Below are 22,963 nucleotides of genomic sequence, written 5' to 3' on the forward strand. Positions count from 1 at the left end.
AACTTCCTCCTCAGCTATGTGAGTTTGAAAAAGTCCCGCTTCATTCCCTCTACTCCTAGGGAGACATGGGTGAGCACCACTCTCTCTCGTTGGTCTGCAAATCGCTTACAAGGGCAAGTATTACAAACCCTTCCACAGGTTTTGCAGCACTGTGCAATCTTAAAACAAAGCCTTGCTAACCAAGAATGGCCGATAGCCTCTTTTTAACATATGAAATAGTTTAGGAGACAAAATTTTGCCCTCATTTTAACAGCCAAGAAAAACAAGGGAGCAACAACTGCAGTTTGAAAATTAAAAGTGTAATGTGCTAACTGGAGAAGTTTGGGTTTTGATCCGCGTAACCATATATAGCGTATGCTAAAAATAATCCTGTGTAAGACTTCCCGAAAACATAAAAATAAGAACAACTGATAATCTCTTGTGAAGAATCCCAGAAACACTTTAGTAAATAAGTATTAAAAAAAATAAATTATTATATAGTTTTTATAGCAAGCAGAGACCTAGTCAAAATGCAGACCTGCTATCTCAAGCTTTTTCCTGCTACAATGAAAATAAAGTTCCACAACTGCACATATTCATTCTCCCACGCACATGTCTCTTAAGGAAAAAAAACCAAATCAAAACCAACCAAAAAAACCCAACAAAAAACCACACAAACCCCCAGACAATTCTACATTCCCTAGAAAGGAACTACACTTTTTTTTTTTCTGGTAACTCGACTTCAAAGATAGTAAAGTCTGTCTGAAAGCAACAGGTTTGGTTCTCTGTGAACACTCTGACCAACAAGGAAGGCCAGTTTATGAGCATACTGGCAAGGAGCAGGTACTCTGATAACACCCTGCGGAAGGAAGAAAAAAAAAAAAGAGGAATTATTTTCAAGTCATTTAAATAAGCGTGCATTCACTGTAACAAGGAGAGTCCTGGAATTCAGAAGTTTGGATACATGTAAAATTTTATATTCCCTGTAGTTTATGCAGATTTGTGAAAACAACATTACATACCCTGAACACATCAACCCCCCCCTACTGATGCTGGATCTCACAGCACCAAGGTGGGACGTGGGTAAGTCATGTGCAGTATTTATGGTTACTAAACTGACAAATCTAATGCACAGCTCAGGCGTGAGCTGCCTGTGTGCTGATCTTGGTATGCAATGGAAGATGCCTCAAAGGAAATGGAGGAACACGGTTCCATCTCCACACAAAGAAGTAAGTATTTCTGCAGGTAAGAAATAATCATTTCAGTTTTGCTTTTGACATAGAATTTGGGAACAATACTCAAAACAAGTATTTTCTAGTGAGAATAAAGATTAATCTTCAGACTTCAGAGAGATCACATAACTGTAAAATGTCTAGTTCTCAGACCACAACTCTAGGTCAAGAGGCATACTCGCAGGCTTTTTGGATCTGCATGGGTGTTTTAAGGATATCTTTTTCTACCTTCTTGTGGGTTGTTACTGCACAGAGATGCACAATCTTAGAAGAAAAATATTATCATTTCCCAGAGGAAATACTTACCGACCAGTTGTAGTACATGTGGCAAAGTTTGTAGGTTAAACGTTGTACGTGATCTGGTTTCAGTTTGCTAGTGTCATAAATCACGTTATAATGAGTGGGTGCAACACAACCGTTTCTCACTGCCTGACTCACGATAAAGAAATCGTACCTGTAACAGTGAAAACAAAACCCAGGAAGTCTGACACAGAAAGGGCTGCTTTTCTTCGAAAAATACAAATCCCCACAAATTTGTCTCACATTTTCTTCAAGTCACTTTATGCATATTGAGTAAACCCCAAAAGCATGCCTATGCTTTGGTCACAAAATAATCCGTTTCTGAAAGGCCAGGAGATCTGGAAGAATGTAAATATTCTTATTATATGGAACAAGTCTTAAGACCGTGGAGATCTCATACACAGTTTTCCTCCTGATAACCGCCCTGCACACGTACTTAGCTTACGCTCCTCATTTACCCTACCACCCCGAGCCACATGTGGATGTTTGTCACCTACCGCAACACTTGGAACACCTGCAGCGAGTTGGCAAAATACAAAAAAAGGCAGGCAAAACTACCCGTCAGAACTCTGCACTGCCACAGAAGACTGCACTGTTCCCTGCGCACGCCACTGGACATGAGGAAAAGTTTCTTTACCGAAAGAGTGGTTAAACATTGGAACAGGCTGCCCAGGGAAGTGGTTGAGTCACCACCCCGGAAGTATTTAAAAGACGAGTAGATGAGGCGCTTAGGGACATGGTTTAGTGGGCATGGGGGTGTTGGGTCAACGGTTGGACTCGATGATCTTAGAGGTCTTTTCCAACCTCAATGATTCTATGATTCCAGCGTCCCTGGACCAAAGCCAAACCTTTCATCATGTACTGAACAAGCTTTGCGTTTCCCACACGCCTCACCCGAGTGTCCTGGAGTGTGACTTGCGAAAACGTTCAATACTAACAGCAAGCGAGTCAAGTCAATGAGATCCATGTACATGTTTTACCTACACACATAACTGCACAATTCTGACTTGCCTTCCCAACCACCGAAGAGTACTTCCAACACTTGCTCATAAAATGCACCCTTACAAAGTAATAAAATTTATGCGCAATGTCAAAACTACAGCCAGACAGAATTTAATTGCAGTTAAGGACAGTTGGGTGATCCTATCAATAGGCACTCATTCGGTGCTAAACCTTTAAAAAAATCAAAAAAGGAAACACCAAGAAGTGAAACACACAACACTTAAAGCATATACAATCCTCTGATGTATACAAATACTACATATTGGAAACCATTAAATACTGGCAGAATGAATTCATAAAATTTAAGCTTCTCTGCTTCTTTCATCTACACATTCACTATGATTTCTTTTCAAAAGGACAGAAGTGTGGAAAGTATTCTTCTACTTGATCCCGCAGTCAATTTAATATCGGATCTATTTCCTTTATTATCAGGCTGCCAGCAAACAGAAGAAATATGACTTCTATACTAACTTACCATTCTGGCCTGGTAACCTCCACATCAACAACAGTACCAGGGGGTGGGTTTTTAAGTGCTCCACCAGACTGTGCGAAGAATCTGGTATTCACTCGTTTCTTCACAACTATCACAGTAAGTCTTGGACTAAAATAAATGAAAATAAAAGAAAAAAAACAAAAACCATCCTGAAAAAATGCACTGAGAGTATTTCAGGAGCAGATTCTCTAGAGCTTCAAATTAAAAGCAATTTTGGAGTTCTCCAGGGCATTAATTTCACATATAAGTCTTCAATGATTCATTGATTTAGATTAAATAGGACGTTCATAACTTTAGATTTTTAGTTTCAGGTGCAGCTTTGCTACTATTTCTCACCAATCCAGCTTATATTTAGCTTCATAGGGAGACAGAAGACAGACCAAAAAGGGATCTTCTAACACAGATCTGATTTCTACTATCTCTCTACCTCATCTTTTCATCTAGAAAACACTGTGTTTTAACAGTATTTTTGGTAAAGAGCAAGCCATTAGCAGAAGCTAAACAGAAGTAGTAAGCACTTTGGTTCTTACTATCTATAACTTGTTTTGTGCTCCGCTTGCCTGCGGTGTCAGGAAATGTTTTCATTTTTCAGAGCAGATTAAGAAACCAAGTCACTGCAGTTGGTAAGTTTTCAAGCAGAGTGTTGAAAACTGTGCAGAACATAAGTGACTGAAGAATAGCTAGTCCTTTCAGAAGTGGAAAGGAAAAAATGGACCTACCGGACACATGTGATAGTAATCAGGCTATGATCAACCAGTTGAAAAAAAGTATTAATTAGGCATCAAGAATGCCTAAAGAGTATATGCGCATGTGCGTATACGCGTGTATTGACTACTCATGTGGTGCGTGCACTAAAGACTTTTCCTACTATATTACAAGTTAGGTATCTCAAATCACATAAACAATCATCAGAAAAGCAGTTATCTGAGCTCAAGTAAAAATAAATAAGGATGAAAAGATGACACAATCTTCATCTGTAACCACTTTTTATATCCCACTGTGTATTTCTCTTACAGTATAAAAAAGGGGGTTGCTGGAAACAGACTTACTTGTAGTCTTTACCAACGCTCTTCAAGCAATCCAAAAATTGAGGCACTTCATAATTAACCAAAGTATTCAGCTGCCCATCTCCTACACCATCACGATACACAATAATACGAGAGGGCAAATATTTATTCCACTTGAACCAGTCTCTTAGAGCAGCTTAAAAAAACCAAAAAATAAAAAGAGTAAAAGCTGTTAGCTATAATGACAATTCATTCCAAAACAAAAATGGATTTTTATTACTGGAAAAACAGCAGTAAGTTTTGAAACCTGAGGTCCTCAATCTTTCAGTAACCTGAAACGGGTATGCATCACGACACACAAATGTTACCTGCAAGAAGAATTCTGGTCTACCTGTGTACTGACACAAAAAGAACGAACCTAAGGAGATTATCTACTCCGCTGGCCTCTCTCACAGCAAGGAGCTGTCATTCTTTAAATCCGTCTCCTTTAAAACATTCTTTGAGGCGCATTGATAAGTAGTATTTATTGTTAAGAAATATGGGAATCAATGAAAGAATGTACACAAAATGCTATTAATTTTCAGCAATATTTACAACCATATTTTTAATCTGTTTTTATCTAAGTGCAAGTTGGTAACACCTCCCCTCAAGGCAGCCGAGGAGGTGTGTTTTGAGGAAGCTAAACTATCATTCCTTAGATCTGGCTCAACAAGAGGAGAAAGCCTTCCCTTACTTTGCAAGCAGGCTTTGAGCCCATCCACCAGTTCTTGCCCACGACTTTGAACAGCACAGCGGGAGAACCACCTGGAAGAACAAAATAAAAGATGACCTTCAAGGCATTTCCCAGGCTTACCTCCACGAAGTTATTTTTTAAATGGCTATGACCTCTTAGTCTTTATGGCTATTGTGGGTCAAGGCAGTCAAGCAAGCGTTAGTGTACCATGAGAGTGTTTCCCTCGCAAAGCCCCTGTGGTAGACAAATACCTTACCACCATGTGCAATTCCTCTCAATCAAAAAACTTTCACACAAGTCCACTCTAAAGGGAGAAGAGCCTGTCACCCTGATGCCCTCTAGTCATCCCAGCCCCTGCCCCGCCATTTGCCCCCTCTCCCAAGCACTGTGGAAGAAGGACAAGGCTATTCCTCAAGGGATGCCGTGGAAAAAATAATTCACAATATATAGTTCTTATTAACAACGTACAGTAAATCAGTTTGGACACTTTTGTGATGGCCCACCGTATTCAAGCTACTTTTCAGTTAAGGGAAAGATCCTTTTTTTTTTCCCCCCCACTTTGGCATTCAAATCTTACCGTGTCATTGTTTGATTCAGGCTAGCGACAAATCCTGCAATTGACTGCTTTCCAGATAAAGTGTCATGGTAACAATCAATTCCCACAACCATCACCTGTTTCAGCTTAAAAGGAATCAATACAGAACATGTATTAGTACGTGAAGAGATGCCAAAGCACCTATCATCTCTGTCCTGCAGTGTAACAAGATCATGACATAGGCTGTACGGTTTCAGGACACTTAAGTAAACCATGGGCACTGAATTCTTGAATTAAATGTCTCCTTATGTCATATTTAACTTCATGCCTCTTCTCACAGACACAAAACAAACTACATAAGGAATACTCAATTTTCTTTTTGGGAGAAAAAGTCTTGCTTTTTAAATAAGGCTCAATAAAGAAAACCGTTACCATTTTAAAAAAATTACTTACTGGGATCTCAACACTCCAAAGCTCTCCACCCATTTTACAGTTCATTTGTAAGGCAATTTTTGTTGCTATGGCCATAGCAGTCTGAGGCTTGCTTAAACTGCGAGCAATCACACACTGACTTGGAATGGGACAATCGGTACATAAGTATTTCTTGATAGCATCATACTTATCCTTTCGGGAACTAGACAAAACACAAACTGCCTTTAAAGAAAAAAAAAAGTTTTTAAGCAGCTGCATTCTCAGATTTGTGTAACAGTTGTAGTTCTTTAGGAAAAGCTTCTTACGCTCAAGAGAAATATTCAAGTGTTCACAGTGAAAGAAATACCTGGAAAGTTTCAGTGTCTATACTTCAGAACCAAGTACAAAGGCTCTTTTCCAGAAGGATACTCATAGTTAGTCTAGGGTTTGAACAGGAGTACGAGTAGGCATGTAGTAGATACTCAGGAGCCAAAAGTTTTATTTCTGAGAATGAATCCCACTAGTCTTAAAACACCAATTACAGAGATTAACATGATTTGAAATTATGGATTCAAATACATACTATGTTTGTGTCAGGGGTAATACTCTGCTGTAAAACCCTTAAATAAGCTTCTGTTCTATCATCTACTTCGATCCTGAAAAGGAAGAGAAAAAACGCTTACAGAAAAAACAACTAACAGCTATTGAAACTTCAGCAAAAACATAAATGCTCATTATGCATCAGTACTGTATGAAGTGTCACATTTATAGCTATTAATAAATGTACAGTATTCACACATTTTGAAGATTAAGAGGAATCATCCCCAACTTAGGCTTCCAAGAGCAATGAAATTCAAAGTGAAAGCAAGCACAGGTACTCAAAGGGAAGGTATTTGCAGTGAGAACAAATCGGAATACGTCCAAAGTCAGCAAGAAAACATACATTCCTTCTTGTATTACATATAGCTCTACTTGAGAAGGTTTTGCTCAATGACTGTATGTCTCATACTGTTCGGTTTTGGCATGCTTTAACCCCCAGTGAAATCTCTCACAAATAAAAGTATGAGTAAGAAAATCAGTCACTAGAGAAAACTGAACAATTTGCATACTGAAAGCAACTTTGTTTTACTAAAAATCTCACAGAAGTCGGTAGTGTGACATACTATACTATCTTCTCATTTAACAGCCTAAGCATGCTAACAGATATACCTTAATACGTATAAAATGACTTTTCCATCAGCTTTCTAAAGGCACTTACATGGTTGCCTTGTTCATTCTGATTCCCATAGATGGTGTGACTTTAAACAGATTTTGAAGTAACGTATTAGCAATATCATAGTTGCGCCGTGTGTATATTAATAACCAGTTGTCCAGAGGCTTTGCACAGATTAAGGGAGCTCCCCTAGTTTCCTTTGACCAATCAGCAAACTGAGGATTGTAATCAAACTGTAAATAAGAGATGTGAGAGAACGAAAATCAACACCCTTCCAAACAACCTATACCACAACAACTTCCCGATACGCTCACGAACAGACTGTAACGCTTCTGCCTAGAACAAATGACTTGATTTTTTTACTGCTGTCACTAATTTAAAATAAGCTTTATCTAGCCCTTTCAAGAAATCCTACACTCTTCAAATGTTTCATTCATAATTATGCAAACATACTTATGATTTTTAGCCCAGGTAACTTATTACTATTTGCTGCACAGTTTTTGTGCTACAAAGACATAGCTGCTCATGTATTGACTTATTTTTCTCCCATTTTTCTTTTTAATAAGGTAACTGCTTGAGAAAAAGACAAGTATTACTATAAAGCAGACATCAGATCTTTTCAATAACAAGAAAAGCTTTACCAAATACACAGCTATACAGATCAAGATACTGTAAAATGCCCTTTTCCATCTAGCATCCATTCAAAACAAACAAAAAGACCTCTACTACAGAGCAAATATATAATGTTTTATGGCCATCTATGACATATTTGAAATCTAAGTTATTCATACTGAAGAGTCACCCCACCTTTGAGTAAACAGACACTGTATGTGTTCTGTCTACTGAACTGAAATAATTAGTGGCTTTTCATTTGAAAGCCTTGGTATTTTAATATATGGAAACTAGTTAGAAACATCTCTAGTCTCCTAGTTTGTGTATCTGAAATGACTTTGTTTAGACAGAGGGACTGTTTTGCAAGGAAGACACTATTGTAATGCAAGCCAGAAAAATCTTCAGGTGTTTCTAAACAGAACTTGTAAACAATTTAAGAAGTTTGCGAGTCTCCTGTTTGGACAAAGACTTGCGTATAACTTTTTCACTCATAATCCTTCATTTATAAACCAACAAGTAGTATTTCCTTCCTTAAGAACATGCTTCATCAGCAAGAGATCCAGAAGATTTTAGAAGTTGTTTTATTTACCACATTTCCTGATTGAAGGATCTTTTCTCCTTGAACAACTCTTCCCGTAAAGGATAATAAATTAGAGTCAAAGCTTAAACCCCAGTCTCGGAGTTCCTTCTGAACATTGTCATCTCTGTTTAAAAACAAGATTTAAATTAAAACAAAGAAATTTATTCTTGCTGACACTTTTCTTTTTTAAAACCAGTAAGATTTCCAAAGTTTGTTGCAAAAAAGAAGTTTATCATACGAATGTTTCATGACAAAGAAGTACAGAAGATATTAAGGTAGCATACTTTCGGATGTAGTCAATAAGTCTTCCAATTTCACGTTGCCTTTGCTCAGGTGGCAGTCGTGTATGAACAGCCAAGTCTTTCATCATATTAAAATCATTACGCATCTTCTCAGTTAATCCTGTTAACGGCAAAATCTTCTTCTGAGTAAAAGTTAGACTAAGGACTAAGAAAAGTAAACTTGCAAGTCGTGCAGATTAACTATGCATGTACTGCAGACACATAAAGTGGTGTCAGTAGTAATCAAGGTTTTCAGTTGCTCCCTGCGCATACATTCCTATCTGCATAGAAAAAAAAATTCTGGATTTTTGCACTTGAGAGGAAACCACACGAGACATGCAGCTCTTCATTTACATTTCCAAAGCAAAACAAAACAGTGCTGAGATGGACAGGTACTGCTAGTGCAAAGTGGGTATCTCAGAGGAAAATACATGTTTATGTATCTTACAAAATTATCAATTTATAGTAAATTTCTCTTTTTCAACAAAAAGTTCTACCACCAAAAAACTCTACAAGTTATCAGTGGGCCAGTGTTGAACACCGTACGTAAAGACTATGTAACATCCAAACCCCTCAAACTTTTCAGCCTCATTTAATTATCGAATCTTTTAGCTACAAAACTTGTTTCTAAACTCACATTTATACAAATAAAACATTTCTACTTAACTTGGCAAGAGGCTGCTGTCAAAATACCGGTTTCAGTAGGCATTACGGTTTGCAGATGCTTTGATATGAAAAAATGCTACAGTACCTGTTAGGAAGCACAGCTCTGGAATTAGAACCACAGGTCCTGGCATCATGGTTCCTCTCTTTCTCCTCGACTGACTGATCAAGACAGGCTGGTTCAAGTCAGTAATTTCTTGATTATATTGCTGTATTAGAAATATATACTGTATGTTAGTTTATTCATAACAAACACTCAGTTTTCTTAATAATAATGCTCACTTTAGAAAATTAGTATTTTTCCTAAAACAAACAAAACCAAAACAAAAGCAACCAGCAACCTTTCTCAAGTAGCACACCTAACCTGAGAGAAACTGGTTTTGTCAGAAAAGGCTAAACAGGGAAGCACTATTCTCTCTATTGGTGCCATCAAATTATTGACTGGTAAGAGACAACAGAAACAATGCTTCTGCCTTGCTCAAGGCAGTTACACCCAGAGTATCTAACTCCAGATTAGGATGCTCATTCCAGTTCAGCAATCAAAAGGTTCCTACCCTATAGAGCAATTTAATTCGAGACATCACAAGAATCAAACAAGATTCTAAGTGAAGTGTCTGAAATTCAACCCTCCCGCAACATTTCCTTGCATCTGGCATGAGTTGGTCTGTCTAGCAGTCACTAATTTAGTTTAGAAAAAAACCCAAAACACCACAAAAAGGGGACACAAGCTGACAGTCAACAAAAAAACTTCATAGTTCAACTTTTTCTTAAAGAGAACCACACCTCAGAAACCATCCAAAGGATAGCATTTAAAAACAAAATAGTGAGATCACATCAGAGGCAAGAAGGCCTTGACAAATGATTAGAAGATTTATAATTTATAAACTCCATCCTGAACTAGAACGGATAATATAAATTTTGCTTCTAGTTCATTAAGTCCCATCCTGTTTTACAGTTGAAACTGATGTGCAGAAAGATTTCACAATTCCAGTGGTAGGCCTCAATGGCAGAGAAGGTTAAGCTATGAAAGACATACATAAACTTTGTTTCAAAGAACCAAAAGTATCAAACAGTAATTTCTCTTAAGATGACTGTCCATATATTCTACCTCCAGTAAATGACCAGCAAAACTTGCCAAGGGTACACTCTGCCCCATCATCCAGATCATTAATGAAGACGTTAAACGGGACTGGACCCAGTATTGATCCCTGGGGTACACCGCTAGTTACTGGACTCCAACTACACATCGTGCCACCAATCACCACCCTCTGGGCCTGGCCATTCGGCCAGCTTTCAATCCACTTCATTGTCTGCTCATTCAGCCCACACTTCATCAGCTTCTCCACGAGAACCTTATGGGAAACAGCGTCAAAAGCCTTACTGAAGTCCAGGTAAACAATATCCACTGCTCTCCCCTCATCTACCAAGCCAGTCAATTTAATCATAGAAGTTTATTAGGTTGGTCAAGCATGATTTCCCCTTCGTGAAGCCATGCTGACTATTCCTGATGAATTCCTTGTCATTCACATGCCTGGAAACGGTTTCCAAGATTAGCTGCTCCACCGCCTTCCCAGGGATCAATGTGAGGCTGACCAGCCTGTAGTTCCTGGTGTCATCCTCCTCAAACTTCTCCAAGATAAGGAGCAACATTTGATTTCCTCCAGTCCTCGGGCACTTTTCCCTATCGCCACCATCATTCAAAGATTATCGACAGTGGCCTCACAATGACACGAGCCAGCTGCCTCAGGTACTTGTAGGTGCAACCCATCAGCGCCCATGGACTGAGGTATGCCTACTTTGCTGAAGTATTCCCTGACCTGATTTTCTTCCACCAACGGTATGCCTTCCTTGCTCCAGACTTTTCCCTGGTCTCTGGGCCTGGGAATCCTGAATGGCAGTCTTGCTAGTAAAGACTGAGGTGAAGGCGGCATTCAGTACCTCATCTTTTTCCACATCCTGTGTCGCCAGGGGCCCTGCCTCATTCATAGCAGCGGGGTCACATTTTCCCTAGTCTTCCTTTTGTTGCTTATATACTTACAGAAGTCCTTTCTGTTGCCTTTAACATTCCTGGCCAGATTCAATTCCAGTTGGGCTTTGGCTTTCCTAACCTCATTCCTGCATGCTGGGACAATGCCTCTGTATTCCTCCCAGATTACCTGTCCCTGCTTCCACCCTCTGTATGCTTCCTTTCTGAGTTTTCCCAGGAGCTCCTGGTTCATCCATACAGGCCTCCTGGCATTTTTGCCTGACCGACTACTCATTGGGATGGACTACTCATGCCGAATCATGCTGCGTAAGTTATTTACTGCTCTCAGATTACATAGTATCCATTAAAAATAAAATTCCATTAAAGAAAATTATGAATTACAAATGCATGCATCATAAGTAAACCTCTAACAATGCTCTAACGTTTCAAGTTAAAGCATATTGCATACACTGACAGTTAAGTTTCCATACCCTTTTGTAGTAGTCCACGTAGCTGATCTCAGAACCATCGGCTTTTCTAAAGGTACACTGTGGATTGGCATCCCAGTCAATGTCATCAACTCTGTATGTTCTGTTATTGTACCTAAATAAACAATGTCATCAGGTTTTTTTTAAATCTTAACTCAAATAGAAAAGAAATAGAACTGCGGGATGAAAAAGTTAATAGCAGTACTCATGTAAGTTGAAAGTTTTGCTCCTATCAGCAGCAGTAACTTCAAGTTTTCGATTGTAATAGGCTATCAATTCTACTAAAAGCTAAATTGTAATAAAACCAAATGAAAACAGAACTAGTCCAGTATGTACTTCCTGCTTTTGTAAATGCTATCACCTCGATCAGTTTGCTAGCTTGACAACGACATCATTTTCATTCTTTCTGATGCTTCATTGTATACTTCAGGACACGGAACATCCAAAAAATAAACAGATCTCTAAGATTACAAGAGTCCGAAGAGACTTACTTTGTAAGGACAATTAAACCTATCAGCTCTTTAGCACAGGCATCTCTAAATCTTTGCTCTTCAACCTGGTAATACAGACTGTACATAAAATCCAACACTGTTTCACTGCGAAGAACCTTATGGCTCACATCTGTACATAACATAATGCTTTCCTCATACTGGAGGATAGAACTTGTGAAGCCCGGCCAAACCATCAACCTGTCAAAAGAGAACATACAGAATCTTAATGTGCTTTAAAGCATCTCTATTCTCACCCCTTGAGTTACTTCTGTCCACTTTCCCAGACACTAGAAAGCAGTCAAGACACAAAGAAACCCCTATCCAAATATAAACAAGCTCCTGAAAGTTAACAAAACGAAAAGTATTTTATCTTAGGTTAACTAAAGATACCTGCATGTAAAAGAAGATTAACTGAATGATGTAGCAATATAACTGAAGTGAAAGAAAGGATGCCTCAAAACCTAAGACATCCATTTCATGCTATTAGTCTTAAATATCTTACATACAAAGTGTATGGGTATACAGGACACTTTAAAGAGAAAAAGACCAACAGTTTATCTAGTAGACCACTGTCCAGTTTCTTCCACCAACCAGGTGATGCAGGCTAGGTTAATGGCAAGGAGTACACCACAGCCATATGATGGGGCCCCAGTCAAACTCAAGCTTACTAACTTGTACAATAGGCCTAGGGCTAGCCAGAAGCATCAGTCACATTGTAGGGGATCCTGGCACCGAACAGGAACGAGACGTGACAGCTAGCAATAGGTGAGTTCCAGAACTACCCATCCAGCAGGCTATGGCCAGATATGAATTTACATGGCAGATTAAATGGCCTTCAGAATGAAGGCTGGACACTCCCGAGCTTTAGAATTAAAAGTATTCAGAGATCTCAGCCTTACAGACATTTAAGCAAGGTTTCTGACATTGGAGTAAAACGTGATAGCAGAACACACACTGGTAACGAGTAATGAGATCTTACACATAGAAGAAACTACGTTAGGAGAATGAGGTCTCTCGCTTCCCAGGAATACCAGTTTTTAAGTCCATGGTTTTATTACAAGATAAACCACCAGAGCAGTATCAAAATATCATCCTTTCTCCCTGCATCCCTCCTAAACCCGAGTATCTTTTTTGCCAAACCTGTGATTAGGGATGCTGATTGGGTCACTGGGATTGTAATAATTACGTCCAATCTGCTGCAAATTCAACATCTTCAAAAGCCTAGAAGTTGAAATACGGATGTCATTTACCATTATTATTCAGTTTATCAAACTATGCATGGTCCCATCCCTCTGCACAACTGCATTTTTTGTTCATCTGACTATATAAAACAGTCACAAATGTGAACTTTTCATTAAGCTCAATTTAGAAAGGCCATGAACACTTATTAATGACAGTTAATCAGTTGAGAGTAAGTTAGCATACAAACCAACCCTTCACCAACCAGTTGAAGGTAGCAGTCTAAACTAGCTACAGTTCAGATGAACCAGGTAGTCCAGGTACCAAGTTTAACTGGAAAGACTACAGCAAAAAAAGTAATTTGCCAGTTCAAGGTCCTGCACTACTATTTGCTTTAAGAGGCAAATCCACAGACACAAAAGGAGGGCAGAGATAGGACTAACGGCCCGTACAACAGCTAGCACTCCAGCGTGAATCTGCTTGCTCAGGGAAAAGGTATAAACTCATTTCACACTAACATGTGCCAGAAACATGCATGTAACTGCACATTAAAATGTTGCCAGATGTGGTTGGCCAAATAGTAACGGTAGCTACAAAAGCTTAAAAATTTACATTTGTAATATTGATTTGTAGTCCATTCTTTGGACAGGAAAAACTTAAGTCATATTTTTAGAATGACTTCTTATAAAGATATAACTTGGACGGCAAACCTTCTAAAAATGATGTTGTAAAATTGCAGACATGTAGGTGAAGTAGGTGGCAACTCATTAGTCAACGTGATTGTTATCTTCACATCCTCTCCATTTCGAGTCCTACTGAACACTTCAGTAACCTGAGAAAGTGAAGTTAGAAGCAAACAGGGCTATATCCGGACTTTGCTCCATTAATACCGAATTGGACTTGCACATTAAGTACTAAGTAATAATCCAAGACTTAGCTGAAACAGGAATTTGATTTTCTACTATGACTGTAAACTACAACTGAAAATGCTTCATTCATTTGGGTGAAGACAACTAATAGAGTAGAATGGAGGCTATCCCCAAAGCAGCTGAATTCAAGATGAAGACAGGGAGATCACTTACCAATTACCATTGTGGGAAAAAGACTCAACCTGAGGAAATAAACTTAATATATTGCCAATTTATATTTAATTACTAATTCAGGTACTGGGAGGCAAAAAGACAAACATTAAAACACGTAGTAAAAACATCTTCCCCCTCTCCCTTTTCCAGGCTCAACTCCACTCCGGACTCCTCTGCCCCCTTCTGTTAACACCACTGGTTACACTCAGTCCTTTCAGTGAGGCAATGAGTGGCACAAGGGCTGGAGGCCGGGGGGGAGGCAGGGGTTACCATCAGTACACGGCATTTTCCATCTGTCGCTCCTCTCTTCTCAGATTTTTCTTCTGCTCTGGCATTTTTTCCCCCTTTTTAAATGCACAGAGGTGCCATCAGCTTTGCTGATGGGCTCAGCTTTGGTCTGTGTTGAGTCCATTGTGAAGCCAGCTGGAAATGGCTGTGTACAGCACAGGGCAGCCCCTAACCTCTTCCCATAGGGGCCACCCCAGATCCCCCCAGCTACCAAAACCTTGCCGCATACACCCAATACGTCCACCCTTTCAATTATGTTAAGAGTTAAAATACAAAAGTTATGAAAAGATCGAAGCAGAAAGAAAACTAAAGGAAAAATACTGTCTGTACTATCCACTTCTGTGCAGAGGATTATTCTAACCTGAAGAACCTAAGCATTAGAACCAGAAGTTTATTAACAAATTGCTCTACAAAAGCAAATTAGCTTATATTATATTCAGTCCAACTAAATGTTGCTCATGGGACATCAATTCTCTTAACTTCACCCAGACCAGTAAGAAACAAGAAGCATCACAAAATGCAAATCAAAATAAATAAAAGAAATAGCATTCTCATATCACACCTTGTTTCCTAGTTTTTTTGGCAAGAACAGTATTGATCCATCAAATGCATGTGTCTTTCCAATTAGCTGTTCATGCTGAAAGAGCAAAGCTGATCGAAGCCGGCGTGCTTCCATCTCAGGACTATAGCCAACATGGTACTGATATAAAGCCCACTGGGGTCGAGACGTCAAACGGAAGTAATTTGTAGTTAATTTTATCATAATACCTGAAGAACCTAAAATGAGAGGCAAACATCTTAGTAGTTGCAAAATTTTACCAATTTATACTAATTCAACAGCTTTGAGAAATTTTAAAAAACTAAGGCATTCAGACGAAGATTAGTGGTCAGTTGTGTTGTGTTCTGCAACTGTTGTAGCTCAGTAAGCTATAGGAGACGCTCGCATAGGCACAGTGTTATCAGACACTCACCCGCTTATTAGAGCTTTTTGTAATTCCTTCAGTTGTCAGGAAAACTCTCACATCAAATGAGGTAAGCATTTAGATCAGTAACCTGTCTCCCAAAGGGTTAGTACCAGGTACTAGAGATGGATTTCCACCAAAACATAAACTTCCTTTGTGGACAAATTAATCTTTCTTTACATGAATCATAAACATAGAACAAAAACTATCAGAATATCAAGCACTAGAGATATCCACATTCCCATTCATATGTGCCAAGATGACATTTCTTTCGGTATTTCAAGATTTTTCAAACAAACAAACAAGCAAACAAACAAAAAACCCACAACAGTAAGAACTAGCTCCAGATCACTTACTTATCTAAACTATTTCTTCCCATTTTTTCATGTCTCATTTCAATTTCTTTTACACCTAAAGACATGAGTCTAATACAAAAAATACATTGCAGACAATTATGGATCCTCCATTTTAATTTGGTTTTCATTATCCATTTTTTCCTATCTGAAATACAACACCCCAGAAGAAAACAAAAATATCCTGCCACATACAAAGCATGTATATTATACTAGAAAACTGTACAGAGCTATAAAGAGAAAACAAAAGGCCAGCAATAGAGCTGTGTACTAAGTACAGCGATCCATGATCTATCATCAGCATAGCTCTAGATAGAAAATTTAGGTAAGAAAGAAAATAACTGTTTCTGGCCCAAAGTAAGTTGAGCAGAACTAAGCCCTACCATTCCTGGGCCCGTGGCATGCTCCAGTTATCATTCAATTAAGCAAAAGCGGACTACAGTTGCTGTTATATTGTTGTGATGTCTCAGAGAGTCACTTGCAACACAAAACTATTATCAGCACAGAACCTGCACTGTTGAACATTAAAAACGACTGCATTCTAGCAAGAAGGCAGGACCATCGTGACAGCCTGCTTTTACTTCTTTTCATATGCATGATTTCATCTCAAGGAAAGCAGCATATGACCTTTTACTCAAACTAAAAAGTTGCTTCAGAAGAGGTCTCAAATTCCACATTTATTAGGAGGTCTTTACAAATTTGGTTAGGTCAATGTGTTACAAACCAGAACTTCTAGAAGCAAACCTACAGAGTCCTAAAGAGTCCTGCTTGAAGAAGTGGACATCAGGAACATACAAGGCTCATCACTTATGTCTAAATAGTTGCAGTTTAAAATGCTACACAACTTCTGCCTGAAGCACTTTGCCATCAGACATGTCATCTTACTGTTCCTCTTCAGATATGGGGAGCAACTTGTATCTTTTTCTAGTCCACGATGAAGATTTTTTTTTTATTTGGCTCTCTAGGGGATAGTAAAAGCAGAAACAAAGCAAGACTATTTTTCATTTCAACTTGCTTATATGTCTATAGTCTGATCTGAACATACCAGTTTTTGATTCTTGAACATGTTCTATGGCTTGCCGAGTATTTACCCCGAGGTCATGGAAATCTCTACGACGTCCACCCCTATCTGCTAAAGACAGTTCCTGAAATCCTGCCGAAATCTGTAATCCTATTGTTTTGAAATTTGAGGAAGAGGAAGAATTACAATCAGGTTTTATATACAAATAAGAATTAAATACAATTCAATTTTGAAAGTCAGATATATATACAAAATTAAGAGAAATCATTAAATGTTAAGTTTCAGCTTTTGCTATGTAGTAAATTCATCTTGAAGTAGCATTCAAGTGACACATATTAGCTTCCTAAGATTTACAGACAGTGAACTAGTAAGCCAATAGAACAGCTCACTGGCCAGACGAAAAAAGATGTAAACCCTTCAAATCAGTAATCTCTTCTGCAAATACAGGGAGGACAGGTCTTTCATTTCAGCTCCAGCTAGCACCGAAATGTTTAAATATACTGTGATGTGAAATAGTTAAGAAAGTTTAATTTCCTTATTAAGATTCAAGAAAAACAATGAAATATCAAAATGAAATTTACTATTGGTATTCATGCAGTTACTTCTGCCAACTGCTTTCTAATTCATTGTTTTAAACTATTTTGATAGAGGAGATGGTACAGATGGAGTAGAGCACGCTTAAGGTAGTTTTCAGAATTCCTGGTTCAGTTATACTGCACCTTAGAATGACAATACTATCGTCACAAGGTATGTACAGTGAACTTTTCCAAATCTTAGTAATAAATCTCATTTTGAAAAGAAAAATTAGAAATACAGTCTAAAGAATGTCTTAATTGCATTCTCTTCAAAACGCTTGCTCTTGTGGGCAATGAACTTTCACCCTTTCTGACCTTCTGGCCTTCTCCCGTTCTGGCCTTGTAGAACACTCTGAGGGCCCCTCTGTCGTCCACGGCCACCAGGTTCTTCTGATACTGACGGAGGAACATGTGGCTGCTGAGGTTGCCGACGGCCGGGTGGCTGACTTGGCAAAGTCTGTTGAACCTGCAATAGTTGGGAGCAACTTTTCCTGCTGCAACTGAAGAAACAGCATACTTCCAAGAGTGCAGCAAAACAAAGTCAGTAACCAAGTACAGAATACTCAAATACCCAAGTGTAACAGTTACATAAAGTTAAATCTTTTTTCCTCTATTAAGTAGCAGAGTTATTACTCTGTACTTCAAACTCCAAAATAACAGGGTCCAGGAATTTTTTTTTGTAAGTTAATATTCATTTAACTAGTAGTAAATGCAAATCTTCTCTTTCCAAGCTCTAAAATTTCTGGACTTCTCATTTTTAACCACCCCTCTGATACTTCAAGTAGCTGACTACTTATTTTATAAAAACAGCTTTTGTAATTTTAGTGTCTAGTGAATAAGTAATATTAAGAAGTGTCACGCCTGGAAGAACTGCGACGCACAACCTTCAGCCACGAGCAATCCCACAATTCAGAGTTTCATGTTACTGGACTGGAGTCTGCCCCACAAGTTAGTCCCTCCAGGAGTAATCAAGTTCTCTAAGTTTAAACAAGCAAGAGGCCAATATCAAGGATGATCATGAAACCTGAGCTAGAGAGCCAGCCTGGCTCTGTCTTGTCCTACAACACAGCAGTAGGAACCCCCTGAACCAGCGTCACACAACCTGCCAGCAATCCATTCCTGGAGTTCCTCTACTCCTCTGCTCTCAGAGCTCTTGGCACATGTCTTGTGACTCCCATATGCATGTTCTGACACTGAACACAAGATCAGTAACTAAGCAGGCCTCTCTATTCTTGTACTCTCCACCTTATTTTTACACGTTATAAGATCTGTCAAAAGTATACCCTCTAAGAAGTCTGTAAACACCCGTAAGCACTACTGCAAAGATTGAATGTGCACAACCCTAAAGAGTAGATGTGAAAATTATCAGAGTCCAGCACTATCACAGTAACAGCACATTATTACAAGTTTCATGCTTTCTGCAGTATTCATAAAAGTTGTTCAGGAAAGATCAGTTCTGCTTTGCCTCTCTCACCTATACTCATCCTTGCCCCTGAAGGAAGCTGCAATGTCACCTACGTGGACTCTCTAGTCCAACAGCTAGGCACTGAGCCCCGCTATCCTGAGCTGATGTCGTGGTTTAATTTCAGTCGGCAACTAAGCACCACGCAGCCGCTCGCTCACTCCCCCCACCCGGTGGGATGGGGGAGAGAATTGGAAGAGCACAAGTTAGAAAAACTCGTGGGTTGAGATAAAAACAGTTTAATAATTGAAATAAAATGATGATAATAATAATATGATAATAATAATACACAAAACAAGTGATGCACAGTACAATTGCTCACCACCCGCCGACCGATGCCCAGACAGTCCCCGAGCAGCGGCCCCCCCGGCCAGCTTTCCCCAGTTTATGTACTGAGCATGACGTCACATGGTATGGAATGTCCCTTTGGCCAGTTTGGCTGTGCCCCCTCCCAGCTTCTTGTGCACCTCCAGCCTGCTCAGTCAGTAGAGCATGGGAAGCTGAAAAGTCCTTGGCTAGTGTAAGCATTACCTAGCAACAACTAAAACATCGGTGTGTTATCAACTTTGTTCTCATCCTAAATCCAAAACACTGTACCAGCTACTAGAAAGGAAATTAACTCTATCCCTGCCGAAACCAGGACAGCTGACTATATTCCTTCCCATCCATTAAAGGATCAGAGCAGAGCTCCATGTCAAGTCATAAACTGAAGCAAGAGATTATGCTGGGATAGGGTTCACTGTATGGGTGTGGGGAAGGGGTTTTTCAACAATCCTATCCTTCATAGAACCACAAGATACTTCAGGCTGGAAGAAACCTCAGGAGGTCTCTAGCCCAACCTCCTGCTCAAAGCAAGGTCAATCATGAGGTCTGATCAGGTTGCTCAGGGATTCATCCCATGTCCAAGGATACAGGCTGCACAACATCAGTGGGCAACCTGTTCCAGTGCTTAACTGTCCTCATCATGAAAACATTTTTCTTTACATCCAGTCAAAACAATTCTTGCTTCAATTTGTGCCCATTGTGTCTTGTCCTCCCACCAGGCACCATTACAAAGAGCCAAGCCCCATCTTCTTGGTATCTATCCTCCTTGGAGGCTGCAGTCTCCACATTGGGAAGGACTTCCCAGGGACTAACCAACCTACCCTCTTTCCCACCTCTGCAGCAAGAAAGATCACAGGGTTGTCAGGACATCAGTAAGGAAAGGCAGGCCCCTGACCTCCTTAACTCTCACCAATGCTTTTTGATAAAAACCTCAGTAATAAGAACTCGGTGTATTATGATACCTCTGTATCAGTCCAGTGTAAAATTCAAATGGTATGGTTCACTTCTACAATACATGGCTAGTTGTTCCCATCTTCCCCTGCAATCAGCACAGATTATGTTCTCACTTAAACCGAGACAGAGTGCATGCCTAAGCCCTCATTTTCCAAACATCTAATATAAACCCTCTTATTCCTTCCACAACCTCTTTTCAACATGTCTTTGGAAACACTTCTGGAACTAACCCTCTTGGAGGGAGACACACGCAGTCTACCTGGTAGAACAGTGGCAGCCTATATAGGAAAAAAAAAGCCAAAACAGACTTTTATCCACTCAGACTGCATCAATATTCATAGTCCATGTAAAGTACCTAAGCCTCACCGTTTCCTTTACTTTCTTCTTCATCCACAGCAGGACACTGATATCACCTCCTGACTTCTGCTAACAATTCTATTCAAGTCAAAGAGACCAAGTTTGAAGTAGTCAGATCTCCCAGGTTTATAAATTCTGTTCCAGGTCCAAGAGGTGCATCAATGCTACTGCTAAAGCAAGACGCTTTTCATTATTTGAGAAACAGAACTGTAAACTACCTTCTATCATGATTTAAACTCATCTGACACTGGCAAGAAATGGACTAGGAACACTCCTCCAGTCTAATCACGTTCTCAAATGAAAGATGATTTTTAATAACTGACAAATTTGAGGAACTGCTTTAAAAAAATCTCCAGGTATGTGGCAATGGCTGCAAATAAAGTATCAGCCATTTTCAAGCTACAGTTTGAACAGGGCATATATGCACAAAACAAGCCCTGAACACTAGTTCAAATGCAGAGACAGAAATTCCTTGATATTAAAATTAAAAACAACAGGAATAGGTCAGAACACCTGCCAGACCCAGGTTCTGCCCAAATATGCATCAACAGCAGCAGCAGCCTAGTACGTTCTGCTTCTCTGCAGGGTATCACAATGGACAAAGCAGACTACGAAAACGTCTACTTATTCCCACTAGCTCTATTATGACAACTGTATTACAATAGAGTACTTGTTTGTAAGCATACAAAAATTTCCTTAATAAAAAGGAGTTAATATAACTATACACCTGACATAATATATACATACACACATGTATCACCTAACATATAGACCAGATATTAAAATAGGAAGTAGTTGAGCTATGACATTTCAAAGCCCAGCTGTGCTAATTAAAAAGAGAACCAACTTACAGATGCAGCTCCTACAGAAGGAATAGCAGTCTCCTGTCCTGGAGGTCTTCCTCTTGCTCTGGCTCTAGCTCTTCCTGTCATCTTCTCTTCTAAGACAAACCACCTTCAGCATTAGCGTTCAATCTTCTCCTTCCCCATCCTTATTCCAATATTATGAGCGACAGTATTGCATTTGCCCTTGTTTAATTTCAACTGGTTCAGCAAAATATACCCTCCTCCGCAAACTTCCCTGCTCTTGGATCTCCACACTAACACAGCCACCACAGGTAGTGTGGGGAAGTTACAGCTTCTTATAGTCAAGTTTGAACCTACTGGCACATCCCACGACAAATTCTGAAGCTGTGAAGAAAGTCAACCACACTGGAGAGCATGGCAGAATCTCCAACCTCAGCCAAGTATAACTCGGGGTCTACTGATGTTACTTTCAAGTTACACTTGAGACTCAATTCAGACTAATTTGTTACGCTATTCTAGGAGCGGCGCACACTTCACCCAAAGCACACAGCGACCCTGACCACCTGGTCAGCTCCCCCATGATGCAAACTGGCCCCAGAGATCCGTCCACCCTCTCCCCCCACAGCAACCCTTCCCTTCCACGTGGGCTCGGCCCTAACCTCTCCGCCAGCCTCGAGCAGTTTGCGGGGCCAAAATCCGCGCCCAGAGGAGCCCCCCCTCCACCGCCAGCCCTGCCGGGCCCTCGGCGTTACCTCAGCCTGCCCCCAGGCCGCGAAGGGGCTCTGCTCCCCCCCCAGCGATACGCAGCAGGCCGTCCCCTTCACGACGCCAGACGACTTTGTTCCCGCTAGGGCCAAAGCCACTCTCGCAGCCGCAGGTGCCCGCAGACCGGTCCCCCGGGCCTGGGCATGGGCACCGGCACCGGCCCCGGCCCCGCTCGCCGCGCCGGACCACCCGCCACTCCCCGCCCCTCAGGACGACGGCGCCGCGCGCAGGCGCGCACCTCCTGGGCGGCACGCGCTAGCGGTGCAAGGCGGGAACGCACGCTCTCCTCCGATTGGCTCCTGAGGCCCGAGCGCTGCCGAAGAGTCCCGAAGGGCGCAGCCGGCCGCGGCGGGCGGAGCCGAAGGCGGCCGAAGCGCCGCGCCTTTTCCCGCCCGCCCACTGGGGCGGCAGTCAGTCAGTCAGTCAGTCAGTCAGTCAGTCAGTCAGTCAGTGCGTCAGTGCTCCGCGCTTGCTTCTTGGGGCGGCAAGTGAAACCGGCGCCGGGCGTTTCACCTCATAATACTGACGCGCTGTTCTCCACAGGGTGAGGTTCGGGGGGTGCCCCGGCCACCCCCGCCGGCTCCGGGCAGCCTGCGGCGCGGCGCCCCTGGCAGAAGGGGCCTCTCGGCCACCGCCGCCCCGCTGCCGCCTGCAGGTGGCCGTGCCCGGGTGTCGCGGCCATTGGCAGAACCGGGCTTTTGAGTGATGTTTGTCACCCTTGTGAGAGGAGGGTTTTCCCGCTAAAATTTATTTACTCCTCATCCCACTTCTTGCTTGAAAAATAAATTTGAGTTAACCAGAAGGTGGAGCAATAAAGCAAGAAATAAAACTCCTAAGCTGTTTCAGTGA

At 40.7% G+C, this 22,963-nt stretch overlaps 1 protein-coding gene across 2 annotated transcripts; it reads right to left on the reverse strand.

The window, feature by feature from the left end:
* Positions 1 to 582: 582 nt before the first annotated feature.
* PIWIL1 (piwi like RNA-mediated gene silencing 1) lies at positions 583 to 21,475 on the reverse strand. 2 transcript variants are annotated; one of them, XM_076352661.1, is made up of 20 exons: positions 21,395 to 21,475; positions 17,792 to 17,912; positions 16,896 to 17,033; positions 15,098 to 15,312; positions 13,876 to 13,997; positions 13,127 to 13,207; positions 11,987 to 12,184; positions 11,499 to 11,610; positions 9,130 to 9,250; positions 8,382 to 8,499; positions 8,107 to 8,221; positions 6,951 to 7,138; positions 6,276 to 6,348; positions 5,735 to 5,935; positions 5,324 to 5,427; positions 4,747 to 4,817; positions 4,056 to 4,209; positions 2,989 to 3,114; positions 1,518 to 1,665; positions 583 to 838 (listed from the first exon to the last, which is right to left on the reverse strand). In XM_076352661.1, the coding sequence occupies exons 1-20, from the start codon at positions 21,473 to 21,475 to the stop codon at positions 722 to 724; spliced, it is 2,604 nt and encodes an 867-aa protein (XP_076208776.1). In that variant the 3' UTR covers positions 583 to 721. The 2 variants fall into 2 exon arrangements, with proteins under 2 accessions (XP_076208776.1, XP_076208775.1); XM_076352660.1 differs by having other exon boundaries at positions 16,896 to 17,021; positions 17,762 to 17,912.
* Positions 21,476 to 22,963: the final 1,488 nt, after the last annotated feature.

The sequence above is a fragment of the Aptenodytes patagonicus genome, chromosome 15, assembly GCF_965638725.1.
Source record: "Aptenodytes patagonicus chromosome 15, bAptPat1.pri.cur, whole genome shotgun sequence".
Classification (NCBI taxonomy): Eukaryota; Metazoa; Chordata; class Aves; order Sphenisciformes; family Spheniscidae; genus Aptenodytes; species Aptenodytes patagonicus.

Excerpts from the sequence above, each read along its gene's own strand:
- PIWIL1 (XM_076352660.1), bottom strand. The coding sequence starts at position 21,475 with ATGACAGGAAGAGCTAGAGCCAGAGCAAGAGGAAGACCTCCAGGACAG. Across the intron at positions 12,185-13,126 it reads ATCAGCATCCCTAATCACAG|GTTGATGGTTTGGCCGGGCT; the intron begins GTTTGGCAAAAA and ends CTCTTTTGACAG. Across the intron at positions 4,210-4,746 it reads GCTCAAAGCCTGCTTGCAAA|CTGCTCTAAGAGACTGGTTC; the intron begins GTAAGGGAAGGC and ends GGTTTTTTTAAG.